The 15,969-nt window shown below is 49.4% G+C and overlaps 6 protein-coding genes across 6 annotated transcripts; 3 read left to right on the top strand and 3 right to left on the bottom strand.

The window, feature by feature from the left end:
- Positions 1 to 1,711: 1,711 nt before the first annotated feature.
- RhiXN_01479 (uncharacterized protein) lies at positions 1,712 to 2,349 on the bottom strand (the record flags this gene model as incomplete). The annotated part of the gene is made up of 2 exons (XM_043321298.1): positions 1,712 to 2,129; positions 2,183 to 2,349. 2 exons carry the CDS (start codon positions 2,347 to 2,349, stop codon positions 1,712 to 1,714), a joined length of 585 nt encoding a protein of 194 aa, XP_043187121.1.
- Positions 2,350 to 2,452: 103 nt separating this feature from the next.
- RhiXN_01478 (uncharacterized protein) lies at positions 2,453 to 3,427 on the top strand (the record flags this gene model as incomplete). The annotated part of the gene is made up of 3 exons (XM_043321297.1): positions 2,453 to 2,680; positions 2,787 to 3,137; positions 3,185 to 3,427. The coding sequence occupies 3 exons, from the start codon at positions 2,453 to 2,455 to the stop codon at positions 3,425 to 3,427; spliced, it is 822 nt and encodes a 273-aa protein (XP_043187120.1).
- A 1,243-nt stretch (positions 3,428 to 4,670) lies between these two features.
- Positions 4,671 to 5,706, bottom strand: RhiXN_01477 (NAD(P)H:quinone oxidoreductase, type IV; the record flags this gene model as incomplete). Its single annotated transcript, XM_043321296.1, has 6 exons — positions 4,671 to 4,740; positions 4,811 to 5,195; positions 5,247 to 5,340; positions 5,385 to 5,561; positions 5,615 to 5,631; positions 5,691 to 5,706. 6 exons carry the CDS (start codon positions 5,704 to 5,706, stop codon positions 4,671 to 4,673), a joined length of 759 nt encoding a protein of 252 aa, XP_043187119.1.
- Positions 5,707 to 8,291: 2,585 nt separating this feature from the next.
- RhiXN_01476 (ubiquitin carboxyl-terminal hydrolase) lies at positions 8,292 to 11,176 on the top strand (the record flags this gene model as incomplete). The annotated part of the gene is made up of 11 exons (XM_043321295.1): positions 8,292 to 8,405; positions 8,452 to 8,601; positions 8,658 to 9,111; positions 9,161 to 9,279; positions 9,332 to 9,441; positions 9,491 to 10,127; positions 10,172 to 10,232; positions 10,312 to 10,413; positions 10,466 to 10,621; positions 10,675 to 10,802; positions 10,850 to 11,176. The coding sequence occupies 11 exons, from the start codon at positions 8,292 to 8,294 to the stop codon at positions 11,174 to 11,176; spliced, it is 2,358 nt and encodes a 785-aa protein (XP_043187118.1).
- Positions 11,177 to 11,230: 54 nt separating this feature from the next.
- Positions 11,231 to 13,997, bottom strand: RhiXN_01475 (40S ribosome biogenesis protein Tsr1 and BMS1 C-terminal; the record flags this gene model as incomplete). Its single annotated transcript, XM_043321294.1, has 10 exons — positions 11,231 to 11,270; positions 11,333 to 11,600; positions 11,649 to 11,859; positions 11,910 to 12,333; positions 12,385 to 12,887; positions 12,939 to 13,342; positions 13,414 to 13,460; positions 13,509 to 13,635; positions 13,714 to 13,851; positions 13,901 to 13,997. 10 exons carry the CDS (start codon positions 13,995 to 13,997, stop codon positions 11,231 to 11,233), a joined length of 2,259 nt encoding a protein of 752 aa, XP_043187117.1.
- Positions 13,998 to 14,155: 158 nt separating this feature from the next.
- RhiXN_01474 (Triose-phosphate Transporter family) lies at positions 14,156 to 15,951 on the top strand (the record flags this gene model as incomplete). Its single annotated transcript, XM_043321293.1, has 8 exons — positions 14,156 to 14,322; positions 14,389 to 14,577; positions 14,627 to 14,715; positions 14,774 to 15,155; positions 15,210 to 15,302; positions 15,395 to 15,495; positions 15,550 to 15,641; positions 15,694 to 15,951. 8 exons carry the CDS (start codon positions 14,156 to 14,158, stop codon positions 15,949 to 15,951), a joined length of 1,371 nt encoding a protein of 456 aa, XP_043187116.1.
- Positions 15,952 to 15,969: the final 18 nt, after the last annotated feature.

The following is a 15,969-nucleotide window of genomic DNA, read 5'->3' as shown; positions in this document are numbered from 1 at the left end:
TCCCTGCTGGTAGCGAGTGCCCAACGTCACGTCGATCGCACACAGCTAAATGGACGCATTTTTCCGGCGACTTGATCATCCTCCGAGCAAGCGTACAATATTGTTTAAAATGCCGAAGTGGGGACAACGGTGCCACCTCCGGAGATACGAACGTGCTTCCGGCTAAACTGACAAAGAATACTTGTCGAGATGTAAAGGGACAAATGAAAAGGGTACACCGAACGGAGGATCATTTTGGGGACATACTTCCTGTGAGAAAAAGAGGAATGGGACCTTTATTATTCCTTCTAGTCTTTGGCTTGAAACGAAATTGAGTGTGTGTGTGTGAGCTGCTTCATCTTGTGATCAAAACGCAGCGATATTTACTCATTCCGTCAAGGTATGCCATTTAGAGCAATTGCGAGGGATTTACGGTTCGTTTATCTGGTGCCTCGTTGATTGTAAAGAACATGTGGTATCAAACAGCCTAGGGTTGCTCGAACAAAACTGAAGATTTTGTTCTTGCTAACTACGAATCAATGACGTTGAGCGCCAGCCAGAGTAACAAATTGGTCGCTGGAGATACATGTCAAGACGGCGTGCGACCGACCGAAGGTTATCCGACATGTACCAGCCCCTCTTGTCTAGGCCCCTACATGTTTTGGGTTTTGGGAGTTGCCACTTGGGGATGTCGGCGACAGTCAAAGTTATCACTCATGGTCAGGGTCAATAGTACTCGCGACAAACTCAACATTTGTCTCGTAAGCCTAAGCCCCCCCTGATTCGAGGCTCTGGACCCCCATCGTATCGAATATGGTGGCGGGGGATCATGATTCCATCCCATGATACAAGACAGATTTCACAACGTGGGCCGAGGTATTGCAATCCGTCTATTAAATCGAACCCAAATTCCCGATTACTCCTGGGCCTGAAACTTGCGTAAAAGAATGCTTGAAACTCAAGTCATTTTTACCCCTATACCAACCCACATGACGTTTGGGTTGCGCCCCCTCGGCAACGGAAGCCCAATTGTAGCTGAGTTCCAACTCAATTTGAGATCTTGAACCGGTAGATTAAAAAGCCAATTAAATATCCAAAAAGTGATGTCTATGACAGAGGGATGTACAGGATTAACATTACAGGCCGCCACAGGTCGAGTGAAGCAACGACGAAAACCCCTCGGGCCGTACGGCCCGAGGGGTTTCGCTCCGTGGGGAGGGGCTGAATTCGCGCATGCTCCTGGGAGGGTTGAGCGCTTAAGATGAGATCCGAATGTGCGAGGGGGCGAATAGTGATTCTAGCTGGTGAAGGAATACGTGCGGGAAGACACGAGTCTATTATCGGCTGGTGTCATAGGTCCGGCCAAGCGACGGATAGTGCAAATCAATGAGCGCATAACTGTAATGTATTTATGTTCCAGCTGATGGGGGGGGTAGGATGAGGAAGAAGCAAATGATATACGCCTGGGCGGTATGTAATGGATACCGCGGCAAATGTGGACAATTGATAGTCGATGTGCTTGGGTGACATGACCAACGTGGACGGGTTAGCGCCGATGGAATTCGAGTCATACCATGTGTATCGGGCACATTCAAGCGAGACAGGCTTTGCATGGCATGGGGGGGAGGACGCTGGTGGACGAGGCACAACGAATGCACCGACCAGATCGAAGATTTCCATCCGATGGGACCTTGTCCCTGTCCCCGACGAAGAGGAAGATTCAGATCTGTGCTCAAATGAAAGAACTTGGATTGTTGTCAGATGCACAGGCAATTGAGGGATCATTGAGGGTCGAAGATAGTTTATAGGCTGACATAATAGACTTGTAGGCGAGACATAGTCGACACCGGTGCGGGAGGACCCGAGACGAGAACGATGTAAAGGCGGAGCATCCGTGCGCAGCCGGCGTGAGATATGCTGGGCGAGACAGCGGGGGGGAGTAGTCGGGTAGTTTATCGGCGAAAGCAGGGGCTAGGAACAACGATCTGGAGAGGTCTATAGACATCGACGAAGGGGGCCTCGCGAAGGAAATGTGGTGCGACCAGGCCTCCTGTTGGAGGTGGAGCGGGGTGATCCGCAGACCAAACACGTGCATAGAGATTACTGATTCTGCCGGACGATGGCCTGGACGATCTGTATTGTGGGCGCGGCTACGGGGGGAGTGCCAATGTAGATGCATATAGACAGGCTAGGTGGCACATACTAGGGGAGCGCATACAGCAAAGGAGAGACAAAAGCTGTGTTTGGCGGTGTTGGGTGGTGCGAGCTTCTGAGCTTCCAGATCCCAGACAGCACGGTCCCAGTAGTCGGGGAAGGTGGAAGATCAGGACCCCGTGTGTGCGGTGACCGAGCTCTTGGTGTTGGCGGCATAGCTTTATATAGGCGCATGCGAATCAGCGAATCAACCCGGTCCCACTTCATTTTAATCATTTCCCTTCATTTTCGAGGATATTTCTAGTCGACATTACTTACCATGGCTGCCGTTCTGCCTGTTACTCCCGTAGTGCCCTCCCAGCCATCCCCCCGACGCATGCCACGGCGCCTTACGATCTCGATCATGAACAATCCCCCTAATTTCTCTTCGCTGGCGCCTCTGTCATCGCCCTCGAGCTCTAGCTCCTCTGGGTCTGACGACGAATCGCCCATGCCTCCTCCGGGGCTCGGCGGTCGGCGGCTGAGCGCGAGCCGAACCAGCACTCCGGTGAGTGATTCACTGCCACATCCCCAACCGCTTCTATCCGGCCGTATTTGACGGCTATTTCACTGTCCCTATGGCGTCCGAACACGTCGCTGACCCCATGACACAGACGCCGAAAGTCAACCCATACGCCGCTGGAGGAGCCCTGTGCGAGCTGGCTGAAATAGCCGAGCCAACCGTTACTCCTGCGCCAACTGCCCGCCCCCGCTTGCTCCCCCAGTCTACCTCGTTCTTTGTCCAATCACCTGCGCCCACTCCTGCTCGCCCAGCATCTGCTCTTCCCAAAAAGACAAACCCCTACGCTGCCGGAGGTGCTCTGTCTGAAACACCCACTCCCGTCCCAACCCCTAAGCCAAAGTCGCTGGAAAAACCCATGTCCCGACCACTCAATCTCCGCGTTCTTACCGCTCGCCAGATCCAGGACATGGCCCAGGCCGCGCAGGTTGCCCACAACAACCAGGTTCAGGCCCGCATGGTGGCCGAGTCCATCTTGAACCGCGTCCGCAGACGCTCCCAGAGAAGGCGCTTCCCCGCTTTGGCGGTGTCGTGGGCTTTGGCCAGCCGTCCTCTTCTCCCCTTCGCAAACTCGCGTTTGACGAGAGCGATGTCAGCGATGACAGCTGCAGCTCCGACGGAGGATCCGCACACAGCGACTGGTCCTCTGAAGAAGGCAGTGACTCCGAGTCGTTGGAGGAATGGGAGCGCCAGCTCGGTGACGTCTCCTGGTTCGTCGACAACGGCTACGATTAAACTTATTCGCACACGGCTCGACTATCTTATTACTTTATGCCCCCCTGACCGACGACGTGTATCCCTGATTGAAACGACTGGTTGAATTATCTTTTTTGTTTTCTCTAGCTCATTTATGCCTCTTCCGCATATAGCTCTCTGCTCATTTCCGTTTTGTCTAACCTACTGAATCCTCTTGCTCATGCTCTGACTTTCTTTTTCTTTCTTTCTTCATTTGTTGTTTGTACCAATACACTCACAAGGGTCTTTTGCATGTACTCAAAACCTGGCACTTATCATATCACATTCGAAATCTCGCATGCGCATATCTGTCCTTGATTGTGATGGCATTCAGCTGGCTGCAGTCCACAGCTAAGCACAGGCTCCAAGATGCTGCAGCTCGCGCGGTCCGATCCCAAGTCTATTTGCCCTGCCCGCCGAAGTCGGCATGTCATCACGCCCTTGCGAAGCATAGTCAGGAGGTCAACCGAACGTGGGAGCCCCATCAGTCTTCTATCGATAGGAACCTTACGGTTTGGGTGACATCAGCCATAGACCATGGCTAGACAAGAAGAGTCTATGGAAGTTTCGGAGAATCCCACTCTTCATCGAACGGGGGTCCCTCTGCTACGCGCCGATCGTCCATATGGTCCCACTATTACTTGTGCGTGGTGTGGAGCCACTGAATGGCGCATGATGGCTGCCCATTTCGGTTGCACGGCGCATGCGAATCAACGTCAGTGGCTGAAACTAATGAACAACCAGCGCCTCCGCATCAGCTTCTCGCGCTGGTGTACTGTGCCCCCAACACCCTTCGACTTCGGTGCTGTGCCTGTCCACTAGCCCTGCATCTCTGTCGGTCGCCTTGACGAGTTCGGGCTATACCTAGGCCCGCCGGGACCCATCCAACAACCTTCGAAGACCGCACGTTCGAACTCGTGGCCAGAAGCCCTATTGTACTATGCGGAGATAAAACACCGGCTGGGCATGTTCCGTGCCACTGTAGCCTATGCTGGACATATCGGGCTTAGACGTGATCATAGAGCTTGATTTTTTTTTGTTCAATTGGCAAGCAGTTCATCGCCCGAACTGTCCATCACTGGTAACTACTTTACTTCAAGGTCCGTGCTTTATCGGCCTCGCATCATCATTCGAGAACGTTTCCTTTATTACCCAATACATACGCACATCACTATAAACATTAGAGGGGCAAGACGAAACAAAACGGCATGTAACAAAGCACCAAAGCGGGAGCAAAATGCATCTACTTCAAGAGCTTAGCAAAGAAGCCCTTTTTCGGAGACTTGGTCGCCTTGGCCGGGGGAGGCGCCAACCTGCATACACACACACACATCCAAATGAGCTCAGTTATTTCCGCTTGTTTGAGAAACGAAACGAACCTACGCAGCAGCCTCGCCCTTTTTGTACGTCTTGACAACCTCGGCAAAGTGCTTTCCATGCGTCTGGGCGACGGTGAGTTCTTCTGCGGAGGGTTGGCGGGAGCCGTCGCTGGAAGCGATGGTCCCAGCGCCAAATGGACCTCCGCCGCGGATGTCCTTGACTCCACCGAGTTCGGGAGCACGGTATCCGAGAGGAACGTAGATGATCCCGTGGTGCGCAAAGAACGGCATCGTGGTGAGTGCGGTGGTCTCTTGTCCGCCGTTTTGGGAGCCGGTCGAGACAAAGACGGTCGCGAACTTCTTGCTCAGGGCTTGGGTGGCCCAGAGACCGCCAGTCGCATCGAAGAATGCGCTGATTTGAGCCGGGGCACGACCATAACGAGTAGGAACTGCCACGCGGGGTCAGTCGTATGGCAAAGGATGCTCGAGGCTGAACTCACTGCCAAAGGCGAAACCGTCAAAGTTCTTCAAGTCGTCAGGGGTGATGGTCGGAATTTCGGTGTTGCGAGGAGGAGCACCAAGCTTGGTGAGGATCTGAGGGGGAGGACGAGATTTGTAAGTGTTTGGTTCTCAATGACCGTGGGAATTTGAGACTTGCCTCGGGGGTCAGAGTCTCGGGGCTGGATTTGGAAGGCGTGAGCGTTAAGCTTTATGCTAGAAAGTTCGTACTTACACTTGGAAGAGGGTGACTTCGACGCCCTCGGACTCGATACCCTTCTTGACTCTTGGGCGAGCTGGCCAATATGTCCGTAGAGCTAGATGCCAAATGAGTATTTGACGGTGCAAATACGTTGCGACCAAAACTTACAGAGTAGAAGATGACAGCTGAACCAACGTAAGGGCGTTCAGTCTACAAATCTCATTACACCGCTTATTACACTCACCAATCTTAACGGCCATTGCGAAAAAAAAAGGCGTAAAAAGGCGAGTGGTCGTGAGTGTGGTGGAGAAAAGGGTGAGTAAACTCTGGATACCCTCCATCTCGCCCAATATCGCTGCATTAAATATCACAATCGCCTTCTGGGAGGTGTGCGACAATCGCGCCCAAAAAGGAAGGATAACCAACATGGCGTCTTGGTCATTCCGCCTCGTTCAATGGTGCAATGTGGGGGATGAATCAGCAACCGGTCGCAAGTGAGGTGAATGTGCTGACGAGAAGGCTGGATTTTGCTTACTACCGGTTGTTCCGGGTCATCTTTTTCACGTTAGCCGTGCTCCTTTACTTATTTTTGGACAGACCGAGTCTTGGGCTGATTTGAGTGTAGTACAGACATGTCAATTATTTTTTGTCAATTCTATGAACCTGCATGGCTGAACGTTTGTGCTGACTGAGCTTGTGGACCGAAGCGAGTCGGCTCGTTGACAGATCATGCTACCGATATGAAAGCTATTTCCGGTGATACAAATTCAATATAAATGGGGAATTTCGTTCACATCGTTCCTGGCGAGTAGAATATTCACCGTGTATCGTAGGCGATAAGGGGTCACGTTCCGAGAACTACTGTCGACTAGTTGATTCTGGGGTAGACTGCTTGTTTGCAAAACATTTACGCATACTTTACGCATAGGGAGGCCTGGACGCAGCTCGACGTAGTTGATAACGATAGATTCGATTCATGACTGGCCACAGTTGAAATTCTAGAACTCCCAGAGCGGCAGATCTTCCAGTTCGAAGTGTCACTGTAACCACTGTCCTTGAATCAAGACACCGGACTCGTACTAAAATCTACATTGCCGCATTCCATAGTGAATGAGCGAGATTTCACAGCGCGCGAACTACTCCTCTTCATAATCTCGTTACTCTTTGTCCATACAAACCCGGGGTAATCGAGTAACTATTACCTCAGAGAACAGAATGGAATATTTTTTTCCGCGGTGCTCTTCATAGTCTAGACTACCAACCATCAATTGCGTCAAACAGACTTCAGGTAGCACTGATGCCATCTGGGCATTGTTCGCGCTCGTTTTGTCCGGCGGCTCTTACAGGCATTGTGCGTACCCCAAACAACGCTTCTGCTTTTCTAGGGGGATATGTGGCAGACAAAGGGGTCCCAAGCGTTCTGCCTCGTGCCGTGATGGGTGGTGTCAGCACTTGGGGTCTCAATGGAGATAGTATGGTCTCAGCCTCGAAGCCTACGAGGGCGACATGCATTTCATTCGTGGGATTGAATGCTATATACACATCTTGATATTGCATACAACATTCCAGTTGTGGAGCCACAAGTTTAAGGGCAAGGGGAGGCTGAGGGCTGGGGAAAAACAAACGAGAGTGAGGGGGAAGGGCCCTATTTGACTGTCTATCTGTCAAGCGCGGAGGACGGATGATGAAAGGATGCAGCAACACGCTACCGTGTGACAGGTTAGACAAGAATCCTGTCTGTTGTGAACAATGCATGGTATGATGCATGATTGGTGTACATGCGCATCGATCGATTCTTTACTCAATCTACCTAAATGTAGTAGTTTTAGCAGTTGAACACCTCCTTCGCACTATCACCATCTATTTCAATTCTGGCTATCCCGTATCCAGGGGATACGTGCTTACTTTGAGGAGCTAAAGTCGGGATGAGAAGTACACCAACCATGGTGCCAAGTCTTCTTAAAAATTTACACAAAAGGTAATCTCATCGATGCCGGGTGGCTCGGTGTAGATTGATTCTTGTTCCGCTGATTGATCGACATTGCCGTGTCGGCGTCGATGTCCAGGTTCTCAATCCGCCAAACCTTGTGGTTTATTATTCAGGGTCACCGTTAAATCAAGCACTAGATGAATCAGTAGGGCTATATTCTAATGTGGAAACCCACCAACACAGCGCGCCTAACGTTGAGGACAAACCTTATGTGTCCGGGGAGGGCCCAACGAATCTACGAAGATATACAATCATGAGATTGAGCCTGGAGATTCTCATACCCTGGGTACATCCCGTGAAAATGCGACTCGCTGCCTGCACCCAGATATGTTATATAGAACCAACAACCGATAAGCGTGCCACCAAATTGATGACCCACGCTTGATGTAACGTGTCGCAATGACATCCCACGGATGGAAGTATTAAGGTGTTAAATGAAGAATGAAATTGGCAGAATGATATTGTGGAGGTGAGTCACATGTATCCAGCAGAAATGTAAGCGAACGCATCCAGATAGGATCATAGTTCAACAAACAAGTGAACCAAGTAAGTGTCAAGGTTTGTGCAAGAGTATCAACATCCAAGATGTACCTATGTTAATGAAGCATATCTTGCCATAGGAAATGGTTTTGGTTGCTCAAGTGTTTGAGAGATCTATTCGATACGCAAAGTCCTGTTTTAGGAAAGTTGGATGTAGCACGTGACTAAATAAGCGCCTGAATACCCTTTTACTTCCTGGGTCTCTGCCTTGCTAACACGACCACTCATAAAACTGCTGTAAAAGAGGTGAAGGCTGTGTATAATATCCGCCGATTATAATTGTAACCCACTATTATTAAAGCTAAGGGTCTCAATATGGCTCAAACCAAGGGCCAGTGTCCTCATTTCGCGCAACTGATCGCACTACAGCCACCGCGTTTATCTCAAGCGGTTCATCGCGAGGAATGTACCCAATGCTTCGATTCACAAGTAAGTATAGGATAAATGATATTTATCTAGCCTAATTTCACCTCAGGATTCACCCGACGGCATAGACGTGTGTTTGCACTGTTTCAATGGTGGCTGTCTGGGAGAAGAGCGTCATCACGCTCGCACACACGCCGAGAAGACAGGTCATGTTTGGTCTTTAAATTTTAGGAGAACTCCAAAACCGAAGTCCCAGCGAGTGTGTTCACCATGAGCTTCTCTACTTATTGACACTAAAATTACCAATAAACCTAGGGCGACAGTGAACCACCGCTCAAGCGACTTGCAATCGTTGAAGAGCACGATGCTGACAACTACGACACGGTAGCGACTTTAAGATGCTGGGCATGTAACAGCTTCGCCGATCCCGAAGTTGCTCCCAGAGTCATCCCTCTTACAAATGGGGTTGCGGCTTCCCTCTCATCGGCTCGCCAGTCTGAGGTCAAAGCATGGGAGGAAGAATTGGAGCCTTGCGAGCACACATTGACTCTAGACCAATCAACCGCTACTGGAGCACCCCCTGGGGCGCATTGTTCACACTGTGATCTCAAGGATAACCTATGGTTGTGTTTGACTTGTGGTTCCCTGGGATGCGGGCGAGCCCAGTACGGTGGAACAGGCGGAAATGGGCATGGCTTAGAGCACTGGCGCAGCACTCAACATCCTGTGAGCGTCAAAGTTGGGACAATTACTCCCGAGGGAACGGCAGGTATGTACCTGCCCATATTCAATATTCTCATTCTGATCGCCACGCATAGATGCGTATTGTTATGCTTGCGACGAGAGCAGAATTGACCCTGAATTGGCTCTCCACCTCAAGAAAGTTGGCATTGACGTTTTGACCCAAACTAAAACCGAAAAGAGCATGACCGAACTGGTATGTTTATCCATCTTATTCAATTTATTCCTCTCATTAAATCATTCCAAAGCAAATAGAGCAAAATTTCACGTTTGAGTTTAGTATGACCGGCGAGGATGGTAAATTACTACAGCCGGTATTTGGACCTGGGCTTACTGGGCTACAAAATCTTGGTAATAGGTATGTATGCTATCAAATCGTATCGCTATGTCTAATTGAATGGTTGTAGCTGCTACATGGCGTCCGTATTACAAACACTCTTTGCGTTACCGTCTTTCAAGGGGTATTATGGGGCTACTTCTGCGAATGCGACCACCGAGCATGGACTTGTGTGTTCTGCTGGTCTACCGGCGGACTGCCTTGAATGTCAAATGCGTAAGATTGCCGATGGGCTCTGTAGTGGCCGCTATAGTAGGGCATCTGCTCTCAATACTATCCAAAACGAGAATAATGCCGAAGATACTGTACGATTCCAGGATGGTCTTCGTCCAGCATCCTTCAAAGCGTTAGTTGGAAAGGGGCATCGAGAGTTCGCGACCATGCGCCAGCAAGATGCCGAGGAATTCCTTGAACATCTATTTGCATCCTTGCGTTCTGCTAATCAAGGCACACCAACCGATGTCTTCAGGTTCGGGATAGAGGAACGCCTGAAATGCAACGAATGCGGCAAAGTTCGATACAGGGTTGATGAGCATGATTCGATTGGGGTTCCAATTCCTGCCAAAGAGGTTAAGCCCGCCGGGGAGGGCACCAAGGCAGAATACGAGAGCGTTCAATTAGTGGATTGCTTAGATACCGTTGCAGGTGAAGAAGCACTTGAATACTCGTGCCCTTCGTGCGATAAGAAGGTTATTGCAATCAAGCAAGTACATGCAACTCTGTTCCTTCATCAACTGACCGTTTCTATCAGACGTACGAGATTCGCTACTTTTCCGGATGTCTTTGTGGTACACGCGAAGAAGTTTCAGCTAGTAAATTGGGTGCCACACAAACTCGGTTAGTGTCCTTTGACTGTGTTAGTTATCTCTCAAAGACGGCGTTTTTGTGTAGACGTCCCGGTATTACTCCCTAGCGATGATAGCATCACGTTAGATAAATACCTCGGAACGGGTATGCAACTAGATGAAGAAGCGCTACCGGATGATAAGCCAGGTGCGAGTATTTTTGGCTATGTTTTGAAGATGCTGATTCCTGTTTTTCTTAGTTGCGTCCTCGCTTCCGGAATTCAATGCCGATGCGATGGAACAGCTCATGTCCATGGGCTTCCCAGAAATAAGGTGTAAGCGCGCATTGCTCGCAACTGGCAATACCCATGCAGCGGTGGCTATGGAGTGGCTCTTTTTACACCTCGAAGATCCTGGTATATATTTCTTAGCGATCAAGCTTATAGGGTCTAACGAAATGGCTCGCTAGATATTGATGACCCCCTTCCTGGCGGGGGAGCTACACCCGCGCCAACTCAGCCAAATCTTGAGCAAGTTTCCACGATCGTGGATATGGGATTCACCCCCGCACAGGCAAAAAAGGCGTTGCGCGAATCAGTAAGAATCTCTGTCCGTATCAAAATACAGTACTAAAACCTGGGTAGAATGGAAACCCAGAACAAGCCGTGGAATGGCTATTCAGCCACCCTGATGATGTTGGCGATACAGATGAAGCAATTCCGGCTACAACCGAGGCGGCAACATCCCAGCCTAAAGTCGGAGGAGTCAATACACTGCCCGCCAGATACCATCTGAAGGCATTCATCTCCCACAAGGGTCCATCCGTCCATTCTGGGCACTACGTCGCGCATATACGTACTGAAACCGAAGGATGGGTGCTCTATAACGATGAAAAGGTCGTACGCGCTGACTCGGAGAGTGTTGCTGCACTCAAACCACTGGCCTATCTATACGTATTTGAAAAGATTTAGTTTTCATGCTATAGTGGTATACATATCGATCGTTGAATACATGCATAAGTGAATTCATTCTTCCATTGCCACGTCGTCGTTGGTGTCCTGCCCACTGTTACACTTAAGTAACGTACTCCAACGTGGATACACACGTTTGTATAGTGACATGCACACGGTGTCCATCTGGGTGAGAGGGCCATCGAAGTGAGCTTTGAAATATCCATGGTCCCGAGGCTTTCACGAATATGACCTGTCCGTCCATGCTTAGTATGTAGTTGGGTTGGCGCGAAATATCGGACATCCTCAGGGTTGAAGAACATGTACCGGACGGTTGCGGTTTTCTTATGCACTTTGAATGGGTGTCCAGTCAGGATGATACGTTTGGCTATGATTCGTTGGGCATCGGTGTTGTGGAACGAACCATATGCGACAAGTTCAGGTGCTAAAAAAAGCATGAGATAATAGCCGGTAGCCGCCCGGACCTACTGACCTTCTGGATCACCGGTTTCGCGAAGTAATGTGCAAGGCTGTTTTCCAAAGACGATAGGGCCATAGATTGTTGCAACGCTTGCATCTCCGTGGCGAAGATATCGCTCAAATTTGTGAACATTGTTTACGCCTTTCCCACCTCCTCGCGTATGTTGACTATATACGGGGTTTGTACGGAGTCGGCGAGGCCCAACGCATAGAATCATAGGATCCTAGCCACCCCCTTAGATAAGTTAAAACATATTTAGGGCCATCAACTCACCTTGGAACGTACGGACTCGTTGTATTCGGTATTTCGTTGTACAGTAAAATTGAGTACTGAAACCTTATGCTCGTGCTGCAGTAGTGTAAACATGATCAAAGGTCGCCCTGGGCCATATAACCGGACCACATCTCTCGGCACACTCTCAACGCATACAACAACCCGTGTGGCAGGCTTGGCCGCGTGTTCGTCCTCGTACTTGCGCACAGATCGCTCCGTGCGTGCATAATCCTCGAACTGAAACGTTCGCGCATAGTCTTGTGGGAGGTTCTCATACGGGTCCCATGGGCTTGTACGGAGGGAACGCAGCCCTCGGTAACGAGCAAAACGTGTGCGAGCGGGGGTATCTTGTGGAGTGTCAATCTCATCGGGGAAGGCAAGATCGTCTGCGTCTTCTCGTTCTCGAGTACGCCAGGTATCAAGCCTTTAGTGGCTGAGGTTAGTCGATTCAAATTAGTTTGTTGGTGGTACGCACTGCCGAGCTTCCTCTTCTACGTCCATGTCTTCGAATGCAACACTTTTTCCTGCCTTACTGTTGGTAACTGACATGGCTGGGTCGTCTTCGGCCTCCTCGTCCAACTCAACCATATCTTCCTCTTCTTCTTGACCTTCTCCCACATTAGCCTCCGCTTCCATATCGGCATCAGCGTCCTCATCCTCGTCCCCTTCATCTTCATCGTCCGCATCGTCAACGATCCACGCCGCCTGGTAAGTAGATGTTCCCCTAGGTACCCTCTTGATCTTGGATTTCTTAGAGGAAGCTTTCAGAGCGCTTGCCTCACGAGCCTCCCCTTCGGCAAGTTCTTCTGCAGTCGGCCATGTCTGTTCGTTTGTCATTTCGTCGGGCCTATTCGTAGAAGTTAGGGAATCTGCATCAGATGGTTGACGTTCCGCGATAATAGTCATGTCCGTTGGTGTAACATCCATGGTCACTTCTGCGCTATGTTTGTGCGCACGGGGGCGAGGGGCTGCAAGAACCTCAATAAAAGCGTTAGATTCGTTTATAAGGTATACAGTGAGCGAACGTACTTTGGATATTTGGAAATCCCCTAAAGAGGGTATATGCACTAGTCGATTGGCTGTCAGCGCTGACCCGCGAACAACGCCAGTGATCCTCAATTCGCCATTTTCTTCCCAGTCCACGTTCTCAGCCGCTATCCAAGACCGACCATCCCTCCAACTTGCACTCGCTGGGCCGGTCCTGGGAACTCCTTCACACAAAGCCCTCGCAGCATTCCTCGCGTCCGACTCAGTTGTCAAGTCGAATACCCTATTTTGTGTCGGTACGAAATACTGAACAAAAGACAGAAGTGATTTTTGTATAGCTGGCTGGGTTCTCGAGCCGTCCGAATGGGATACGGTTGAGACTACATTGTGTAGCCCTCCTTGACTTTGAAGAACTCGGAGGAGACGCTCGCCCCAGGTGTCTACTTCTGTTATAGGACTGAGTGAGAGATGGTGTAGTCTGCAGCATGTGTTGCATCGAGTGTAGAGTAAAGCTGACGGTAAGGTAGGATAAGGAACTGTAGGGTTGTCCGGAAGCGTGGAGCTCTGCCGATCTTGTTAGTACCTGGTTTCAAGAGCGAAATTGAGACGCACTCGACGATCCATGTGCCTGACTGTGGTGCTGAAGAGGCATCCACACCCAGAGATTTGACGATTTGAAGCGCAGTTTGCTGGGCCGAGACGTCGGGACACAACGGGACAATTGCCACTATCCGAGGTGCTGCATTTGACCCACTGAAAGTCACATCAAATGACATATCAGATGAGTTCAATTGACAGGTGGGCGCGAAGGACTTACTGAAGATTTTGCCTTCGTCCGCCAACTCTGCCTTCTTCTTGAGCTGGTTCTGTTTAGCTGAATTTTTACGATTTAGTTTAGTTTGAGCAATTGCGACGCTGGCTGCTGGTTGCGATTTGGGAGAGTTCCCAACTCGGCCTATGTAATAAATCAGATTTTATCCGGTTAGTTAGCGGAATTAAAATACCTTTGGCAGCAGCTTTCAGTGACCCCTTTGAAGCATGCTTGGATTTGAAGGGCTTGTTTTGCTGTATGTAATCGTTAAACTCAAGAATACGTTTCATTCAAGCGTACAACTTGCCTGCTTGAGAGTAGGGCGGTGATGGTGGCCACTCATATTTGCTTGTGATCGACGTCCAAAACTTAGAAATTTCAGCCATCCTGATGGAGCCAGGATATTTGATTTGGATGTAAGCGCCAGCAAGACTCCCTAGCTCCCACCATGTCCTACTCCGCCCTACCCGACGACCGAGATCATGTCAAATCATTCGATAGCGATAGACCAGATATAGATTTTGAAACAGATAATGAGACCCAACAGAGTAGAGAACAGAGGAAGCGTGAATGGTGGAGAAATGCATTCATAAATTCGCTATTCATAGCGACTTGGTGAGCCTACTTGTTCCCATATCTGTCTTCGGTATATATTAAGAAAAATTATTGTGGGTAAATTAGGTTCGGATTTGCCACCGTATTGAGCATATATAATAAATGGATGTTCTCCGGCGACAAGTTTGGCTTTCCCTCTCCACTCTTCGTGACCTCGATGCACATGCTCATGCAATTCTTACTTGCTGCTCTATGTCGGTTCATATTTCCTTCTACGTTTGGGTCCCCCTATTCTCCTACCGGAAAACAATACGCGTAGGTTTCCTTATAGTCTTTGCTTTCAAACTCTCTGAACTTGTGTCAGGGTGAAAGCTGTTCCATGTGCAGTGACAACCAGTCTAGATATTGGCTTTTCAAACTTGAGTTTGAAGACAATCACTCTTTCGTTTTATAGTGAGTCATCTTTAAGCTATTTTACCCAGTCGCTTACCTGTTTATCCACTCACCGTAGCAATGTGTAAATCATCCTCGCTCGTATTTGTCCTGTTCTTTGCATTCCTCTTCAAGCTCGAAACATTCTCCAAACGCCTCGTTTCGGTCATTCTTCTTATAACAGGCGGAGTAGTCTTAATGGTCGCTACGGAAACCCAGTTCGCTTTCGGAGGAATGATCTTAGTCTTTATTGCTAGTGCATGTGGTGGTCTTCGTTGGGCACTTACCCAAATTTTGCTTCACGGGCCGAAGAGGGAGGACGACGAAGACGACGAGAAAGACCCACCTATGGGAATGGACAACCCCTGCGCAACCATATTCTGGCTCGCTCCCACTATGTTTATTTCATTATTGATACTAACGGCCATGGTCGATAACTTGGGAGATGTCTTTGGGTCCAAGTGAGTCCATCGTTTAATTTGACCGGGCCCGCATGATATCAACCAAGCACCTAGGTTCTTCAGTTCTCCGTCTGAAACGATTAAAACAGCCTTGTTTATTATGGCTCCAGGAGCAGTAGCATTCTGCATGACTCTTGCCGAGTTTTAGTACGTTCCTATTTCTATTGTATCTCAGATGACTTACAAACTCGCACAAAGAAGTATAATCCAACGTACTGGAATGGTACCAATGTCTGTAGCAGGTATATTCAAAGAAGTAACAACCATATCGCTCTCTGCGATTGTATTTGGGGATCGGCTGAACGAATGAACATTATTGGAGTTGGCGTAACTATCCTCGGTGGGTGACTCGAGTAGGGATGGAGGGAGGACATTGACAAATGTGCTGAAATAGGTATCGCGCTGTTCACGTACCATAAGTACAAGAAATCCGTGGACCACACTGGATCAACCAAGTCGATACGTCTGAGTAGGAGAGACGAAACCGTGAGTCCACATAGTGTCTTTGGCGTACATTATCTGATAAATTTCTTGTCAGGCTGAACAAGTGATCTTTGAAACTGAACCACCGTCTCCCCTTAATCCTGGCCCTGGGCCACACAGGACATCTGCGCCTCCCGCATCTTCGTCCCTTCGATCGCCAAGGCCTCCTTTGATTGGAAAAAAGAGCGTACGATTTGAGCGTGCGAGCCAAGAAAATTTACTGCAAATTGGCGATGAGGAGGAAGATGAAGGAAATGAGGTTAGGGTTCTACGGGATAGGCAAGCAGAGAGAGCGGAGCTTTTGGGAAGATAGTTCTACACGCTGTCTCCG

Source organism: Rhizoctonia solani, chromosome 16 (assembly GCF_016906535.1).
Source record: "Rhizoctonia solani chromosome 16, complete sequence".
In the NCBI taxonomy this organism is placed as follows: domain Eukaryota; kingdom Fungi; phylum Basidiomycota; class Agaricomycetes; order Cantharellales; family Ceratobasidiaceae; genus Rhizoctonia; species Rhizoctonia solani.
Note: the sequence above shows the minus strand (reverse complement) of the source record. Positions and strands in the feature narration are given on the sequence as shown.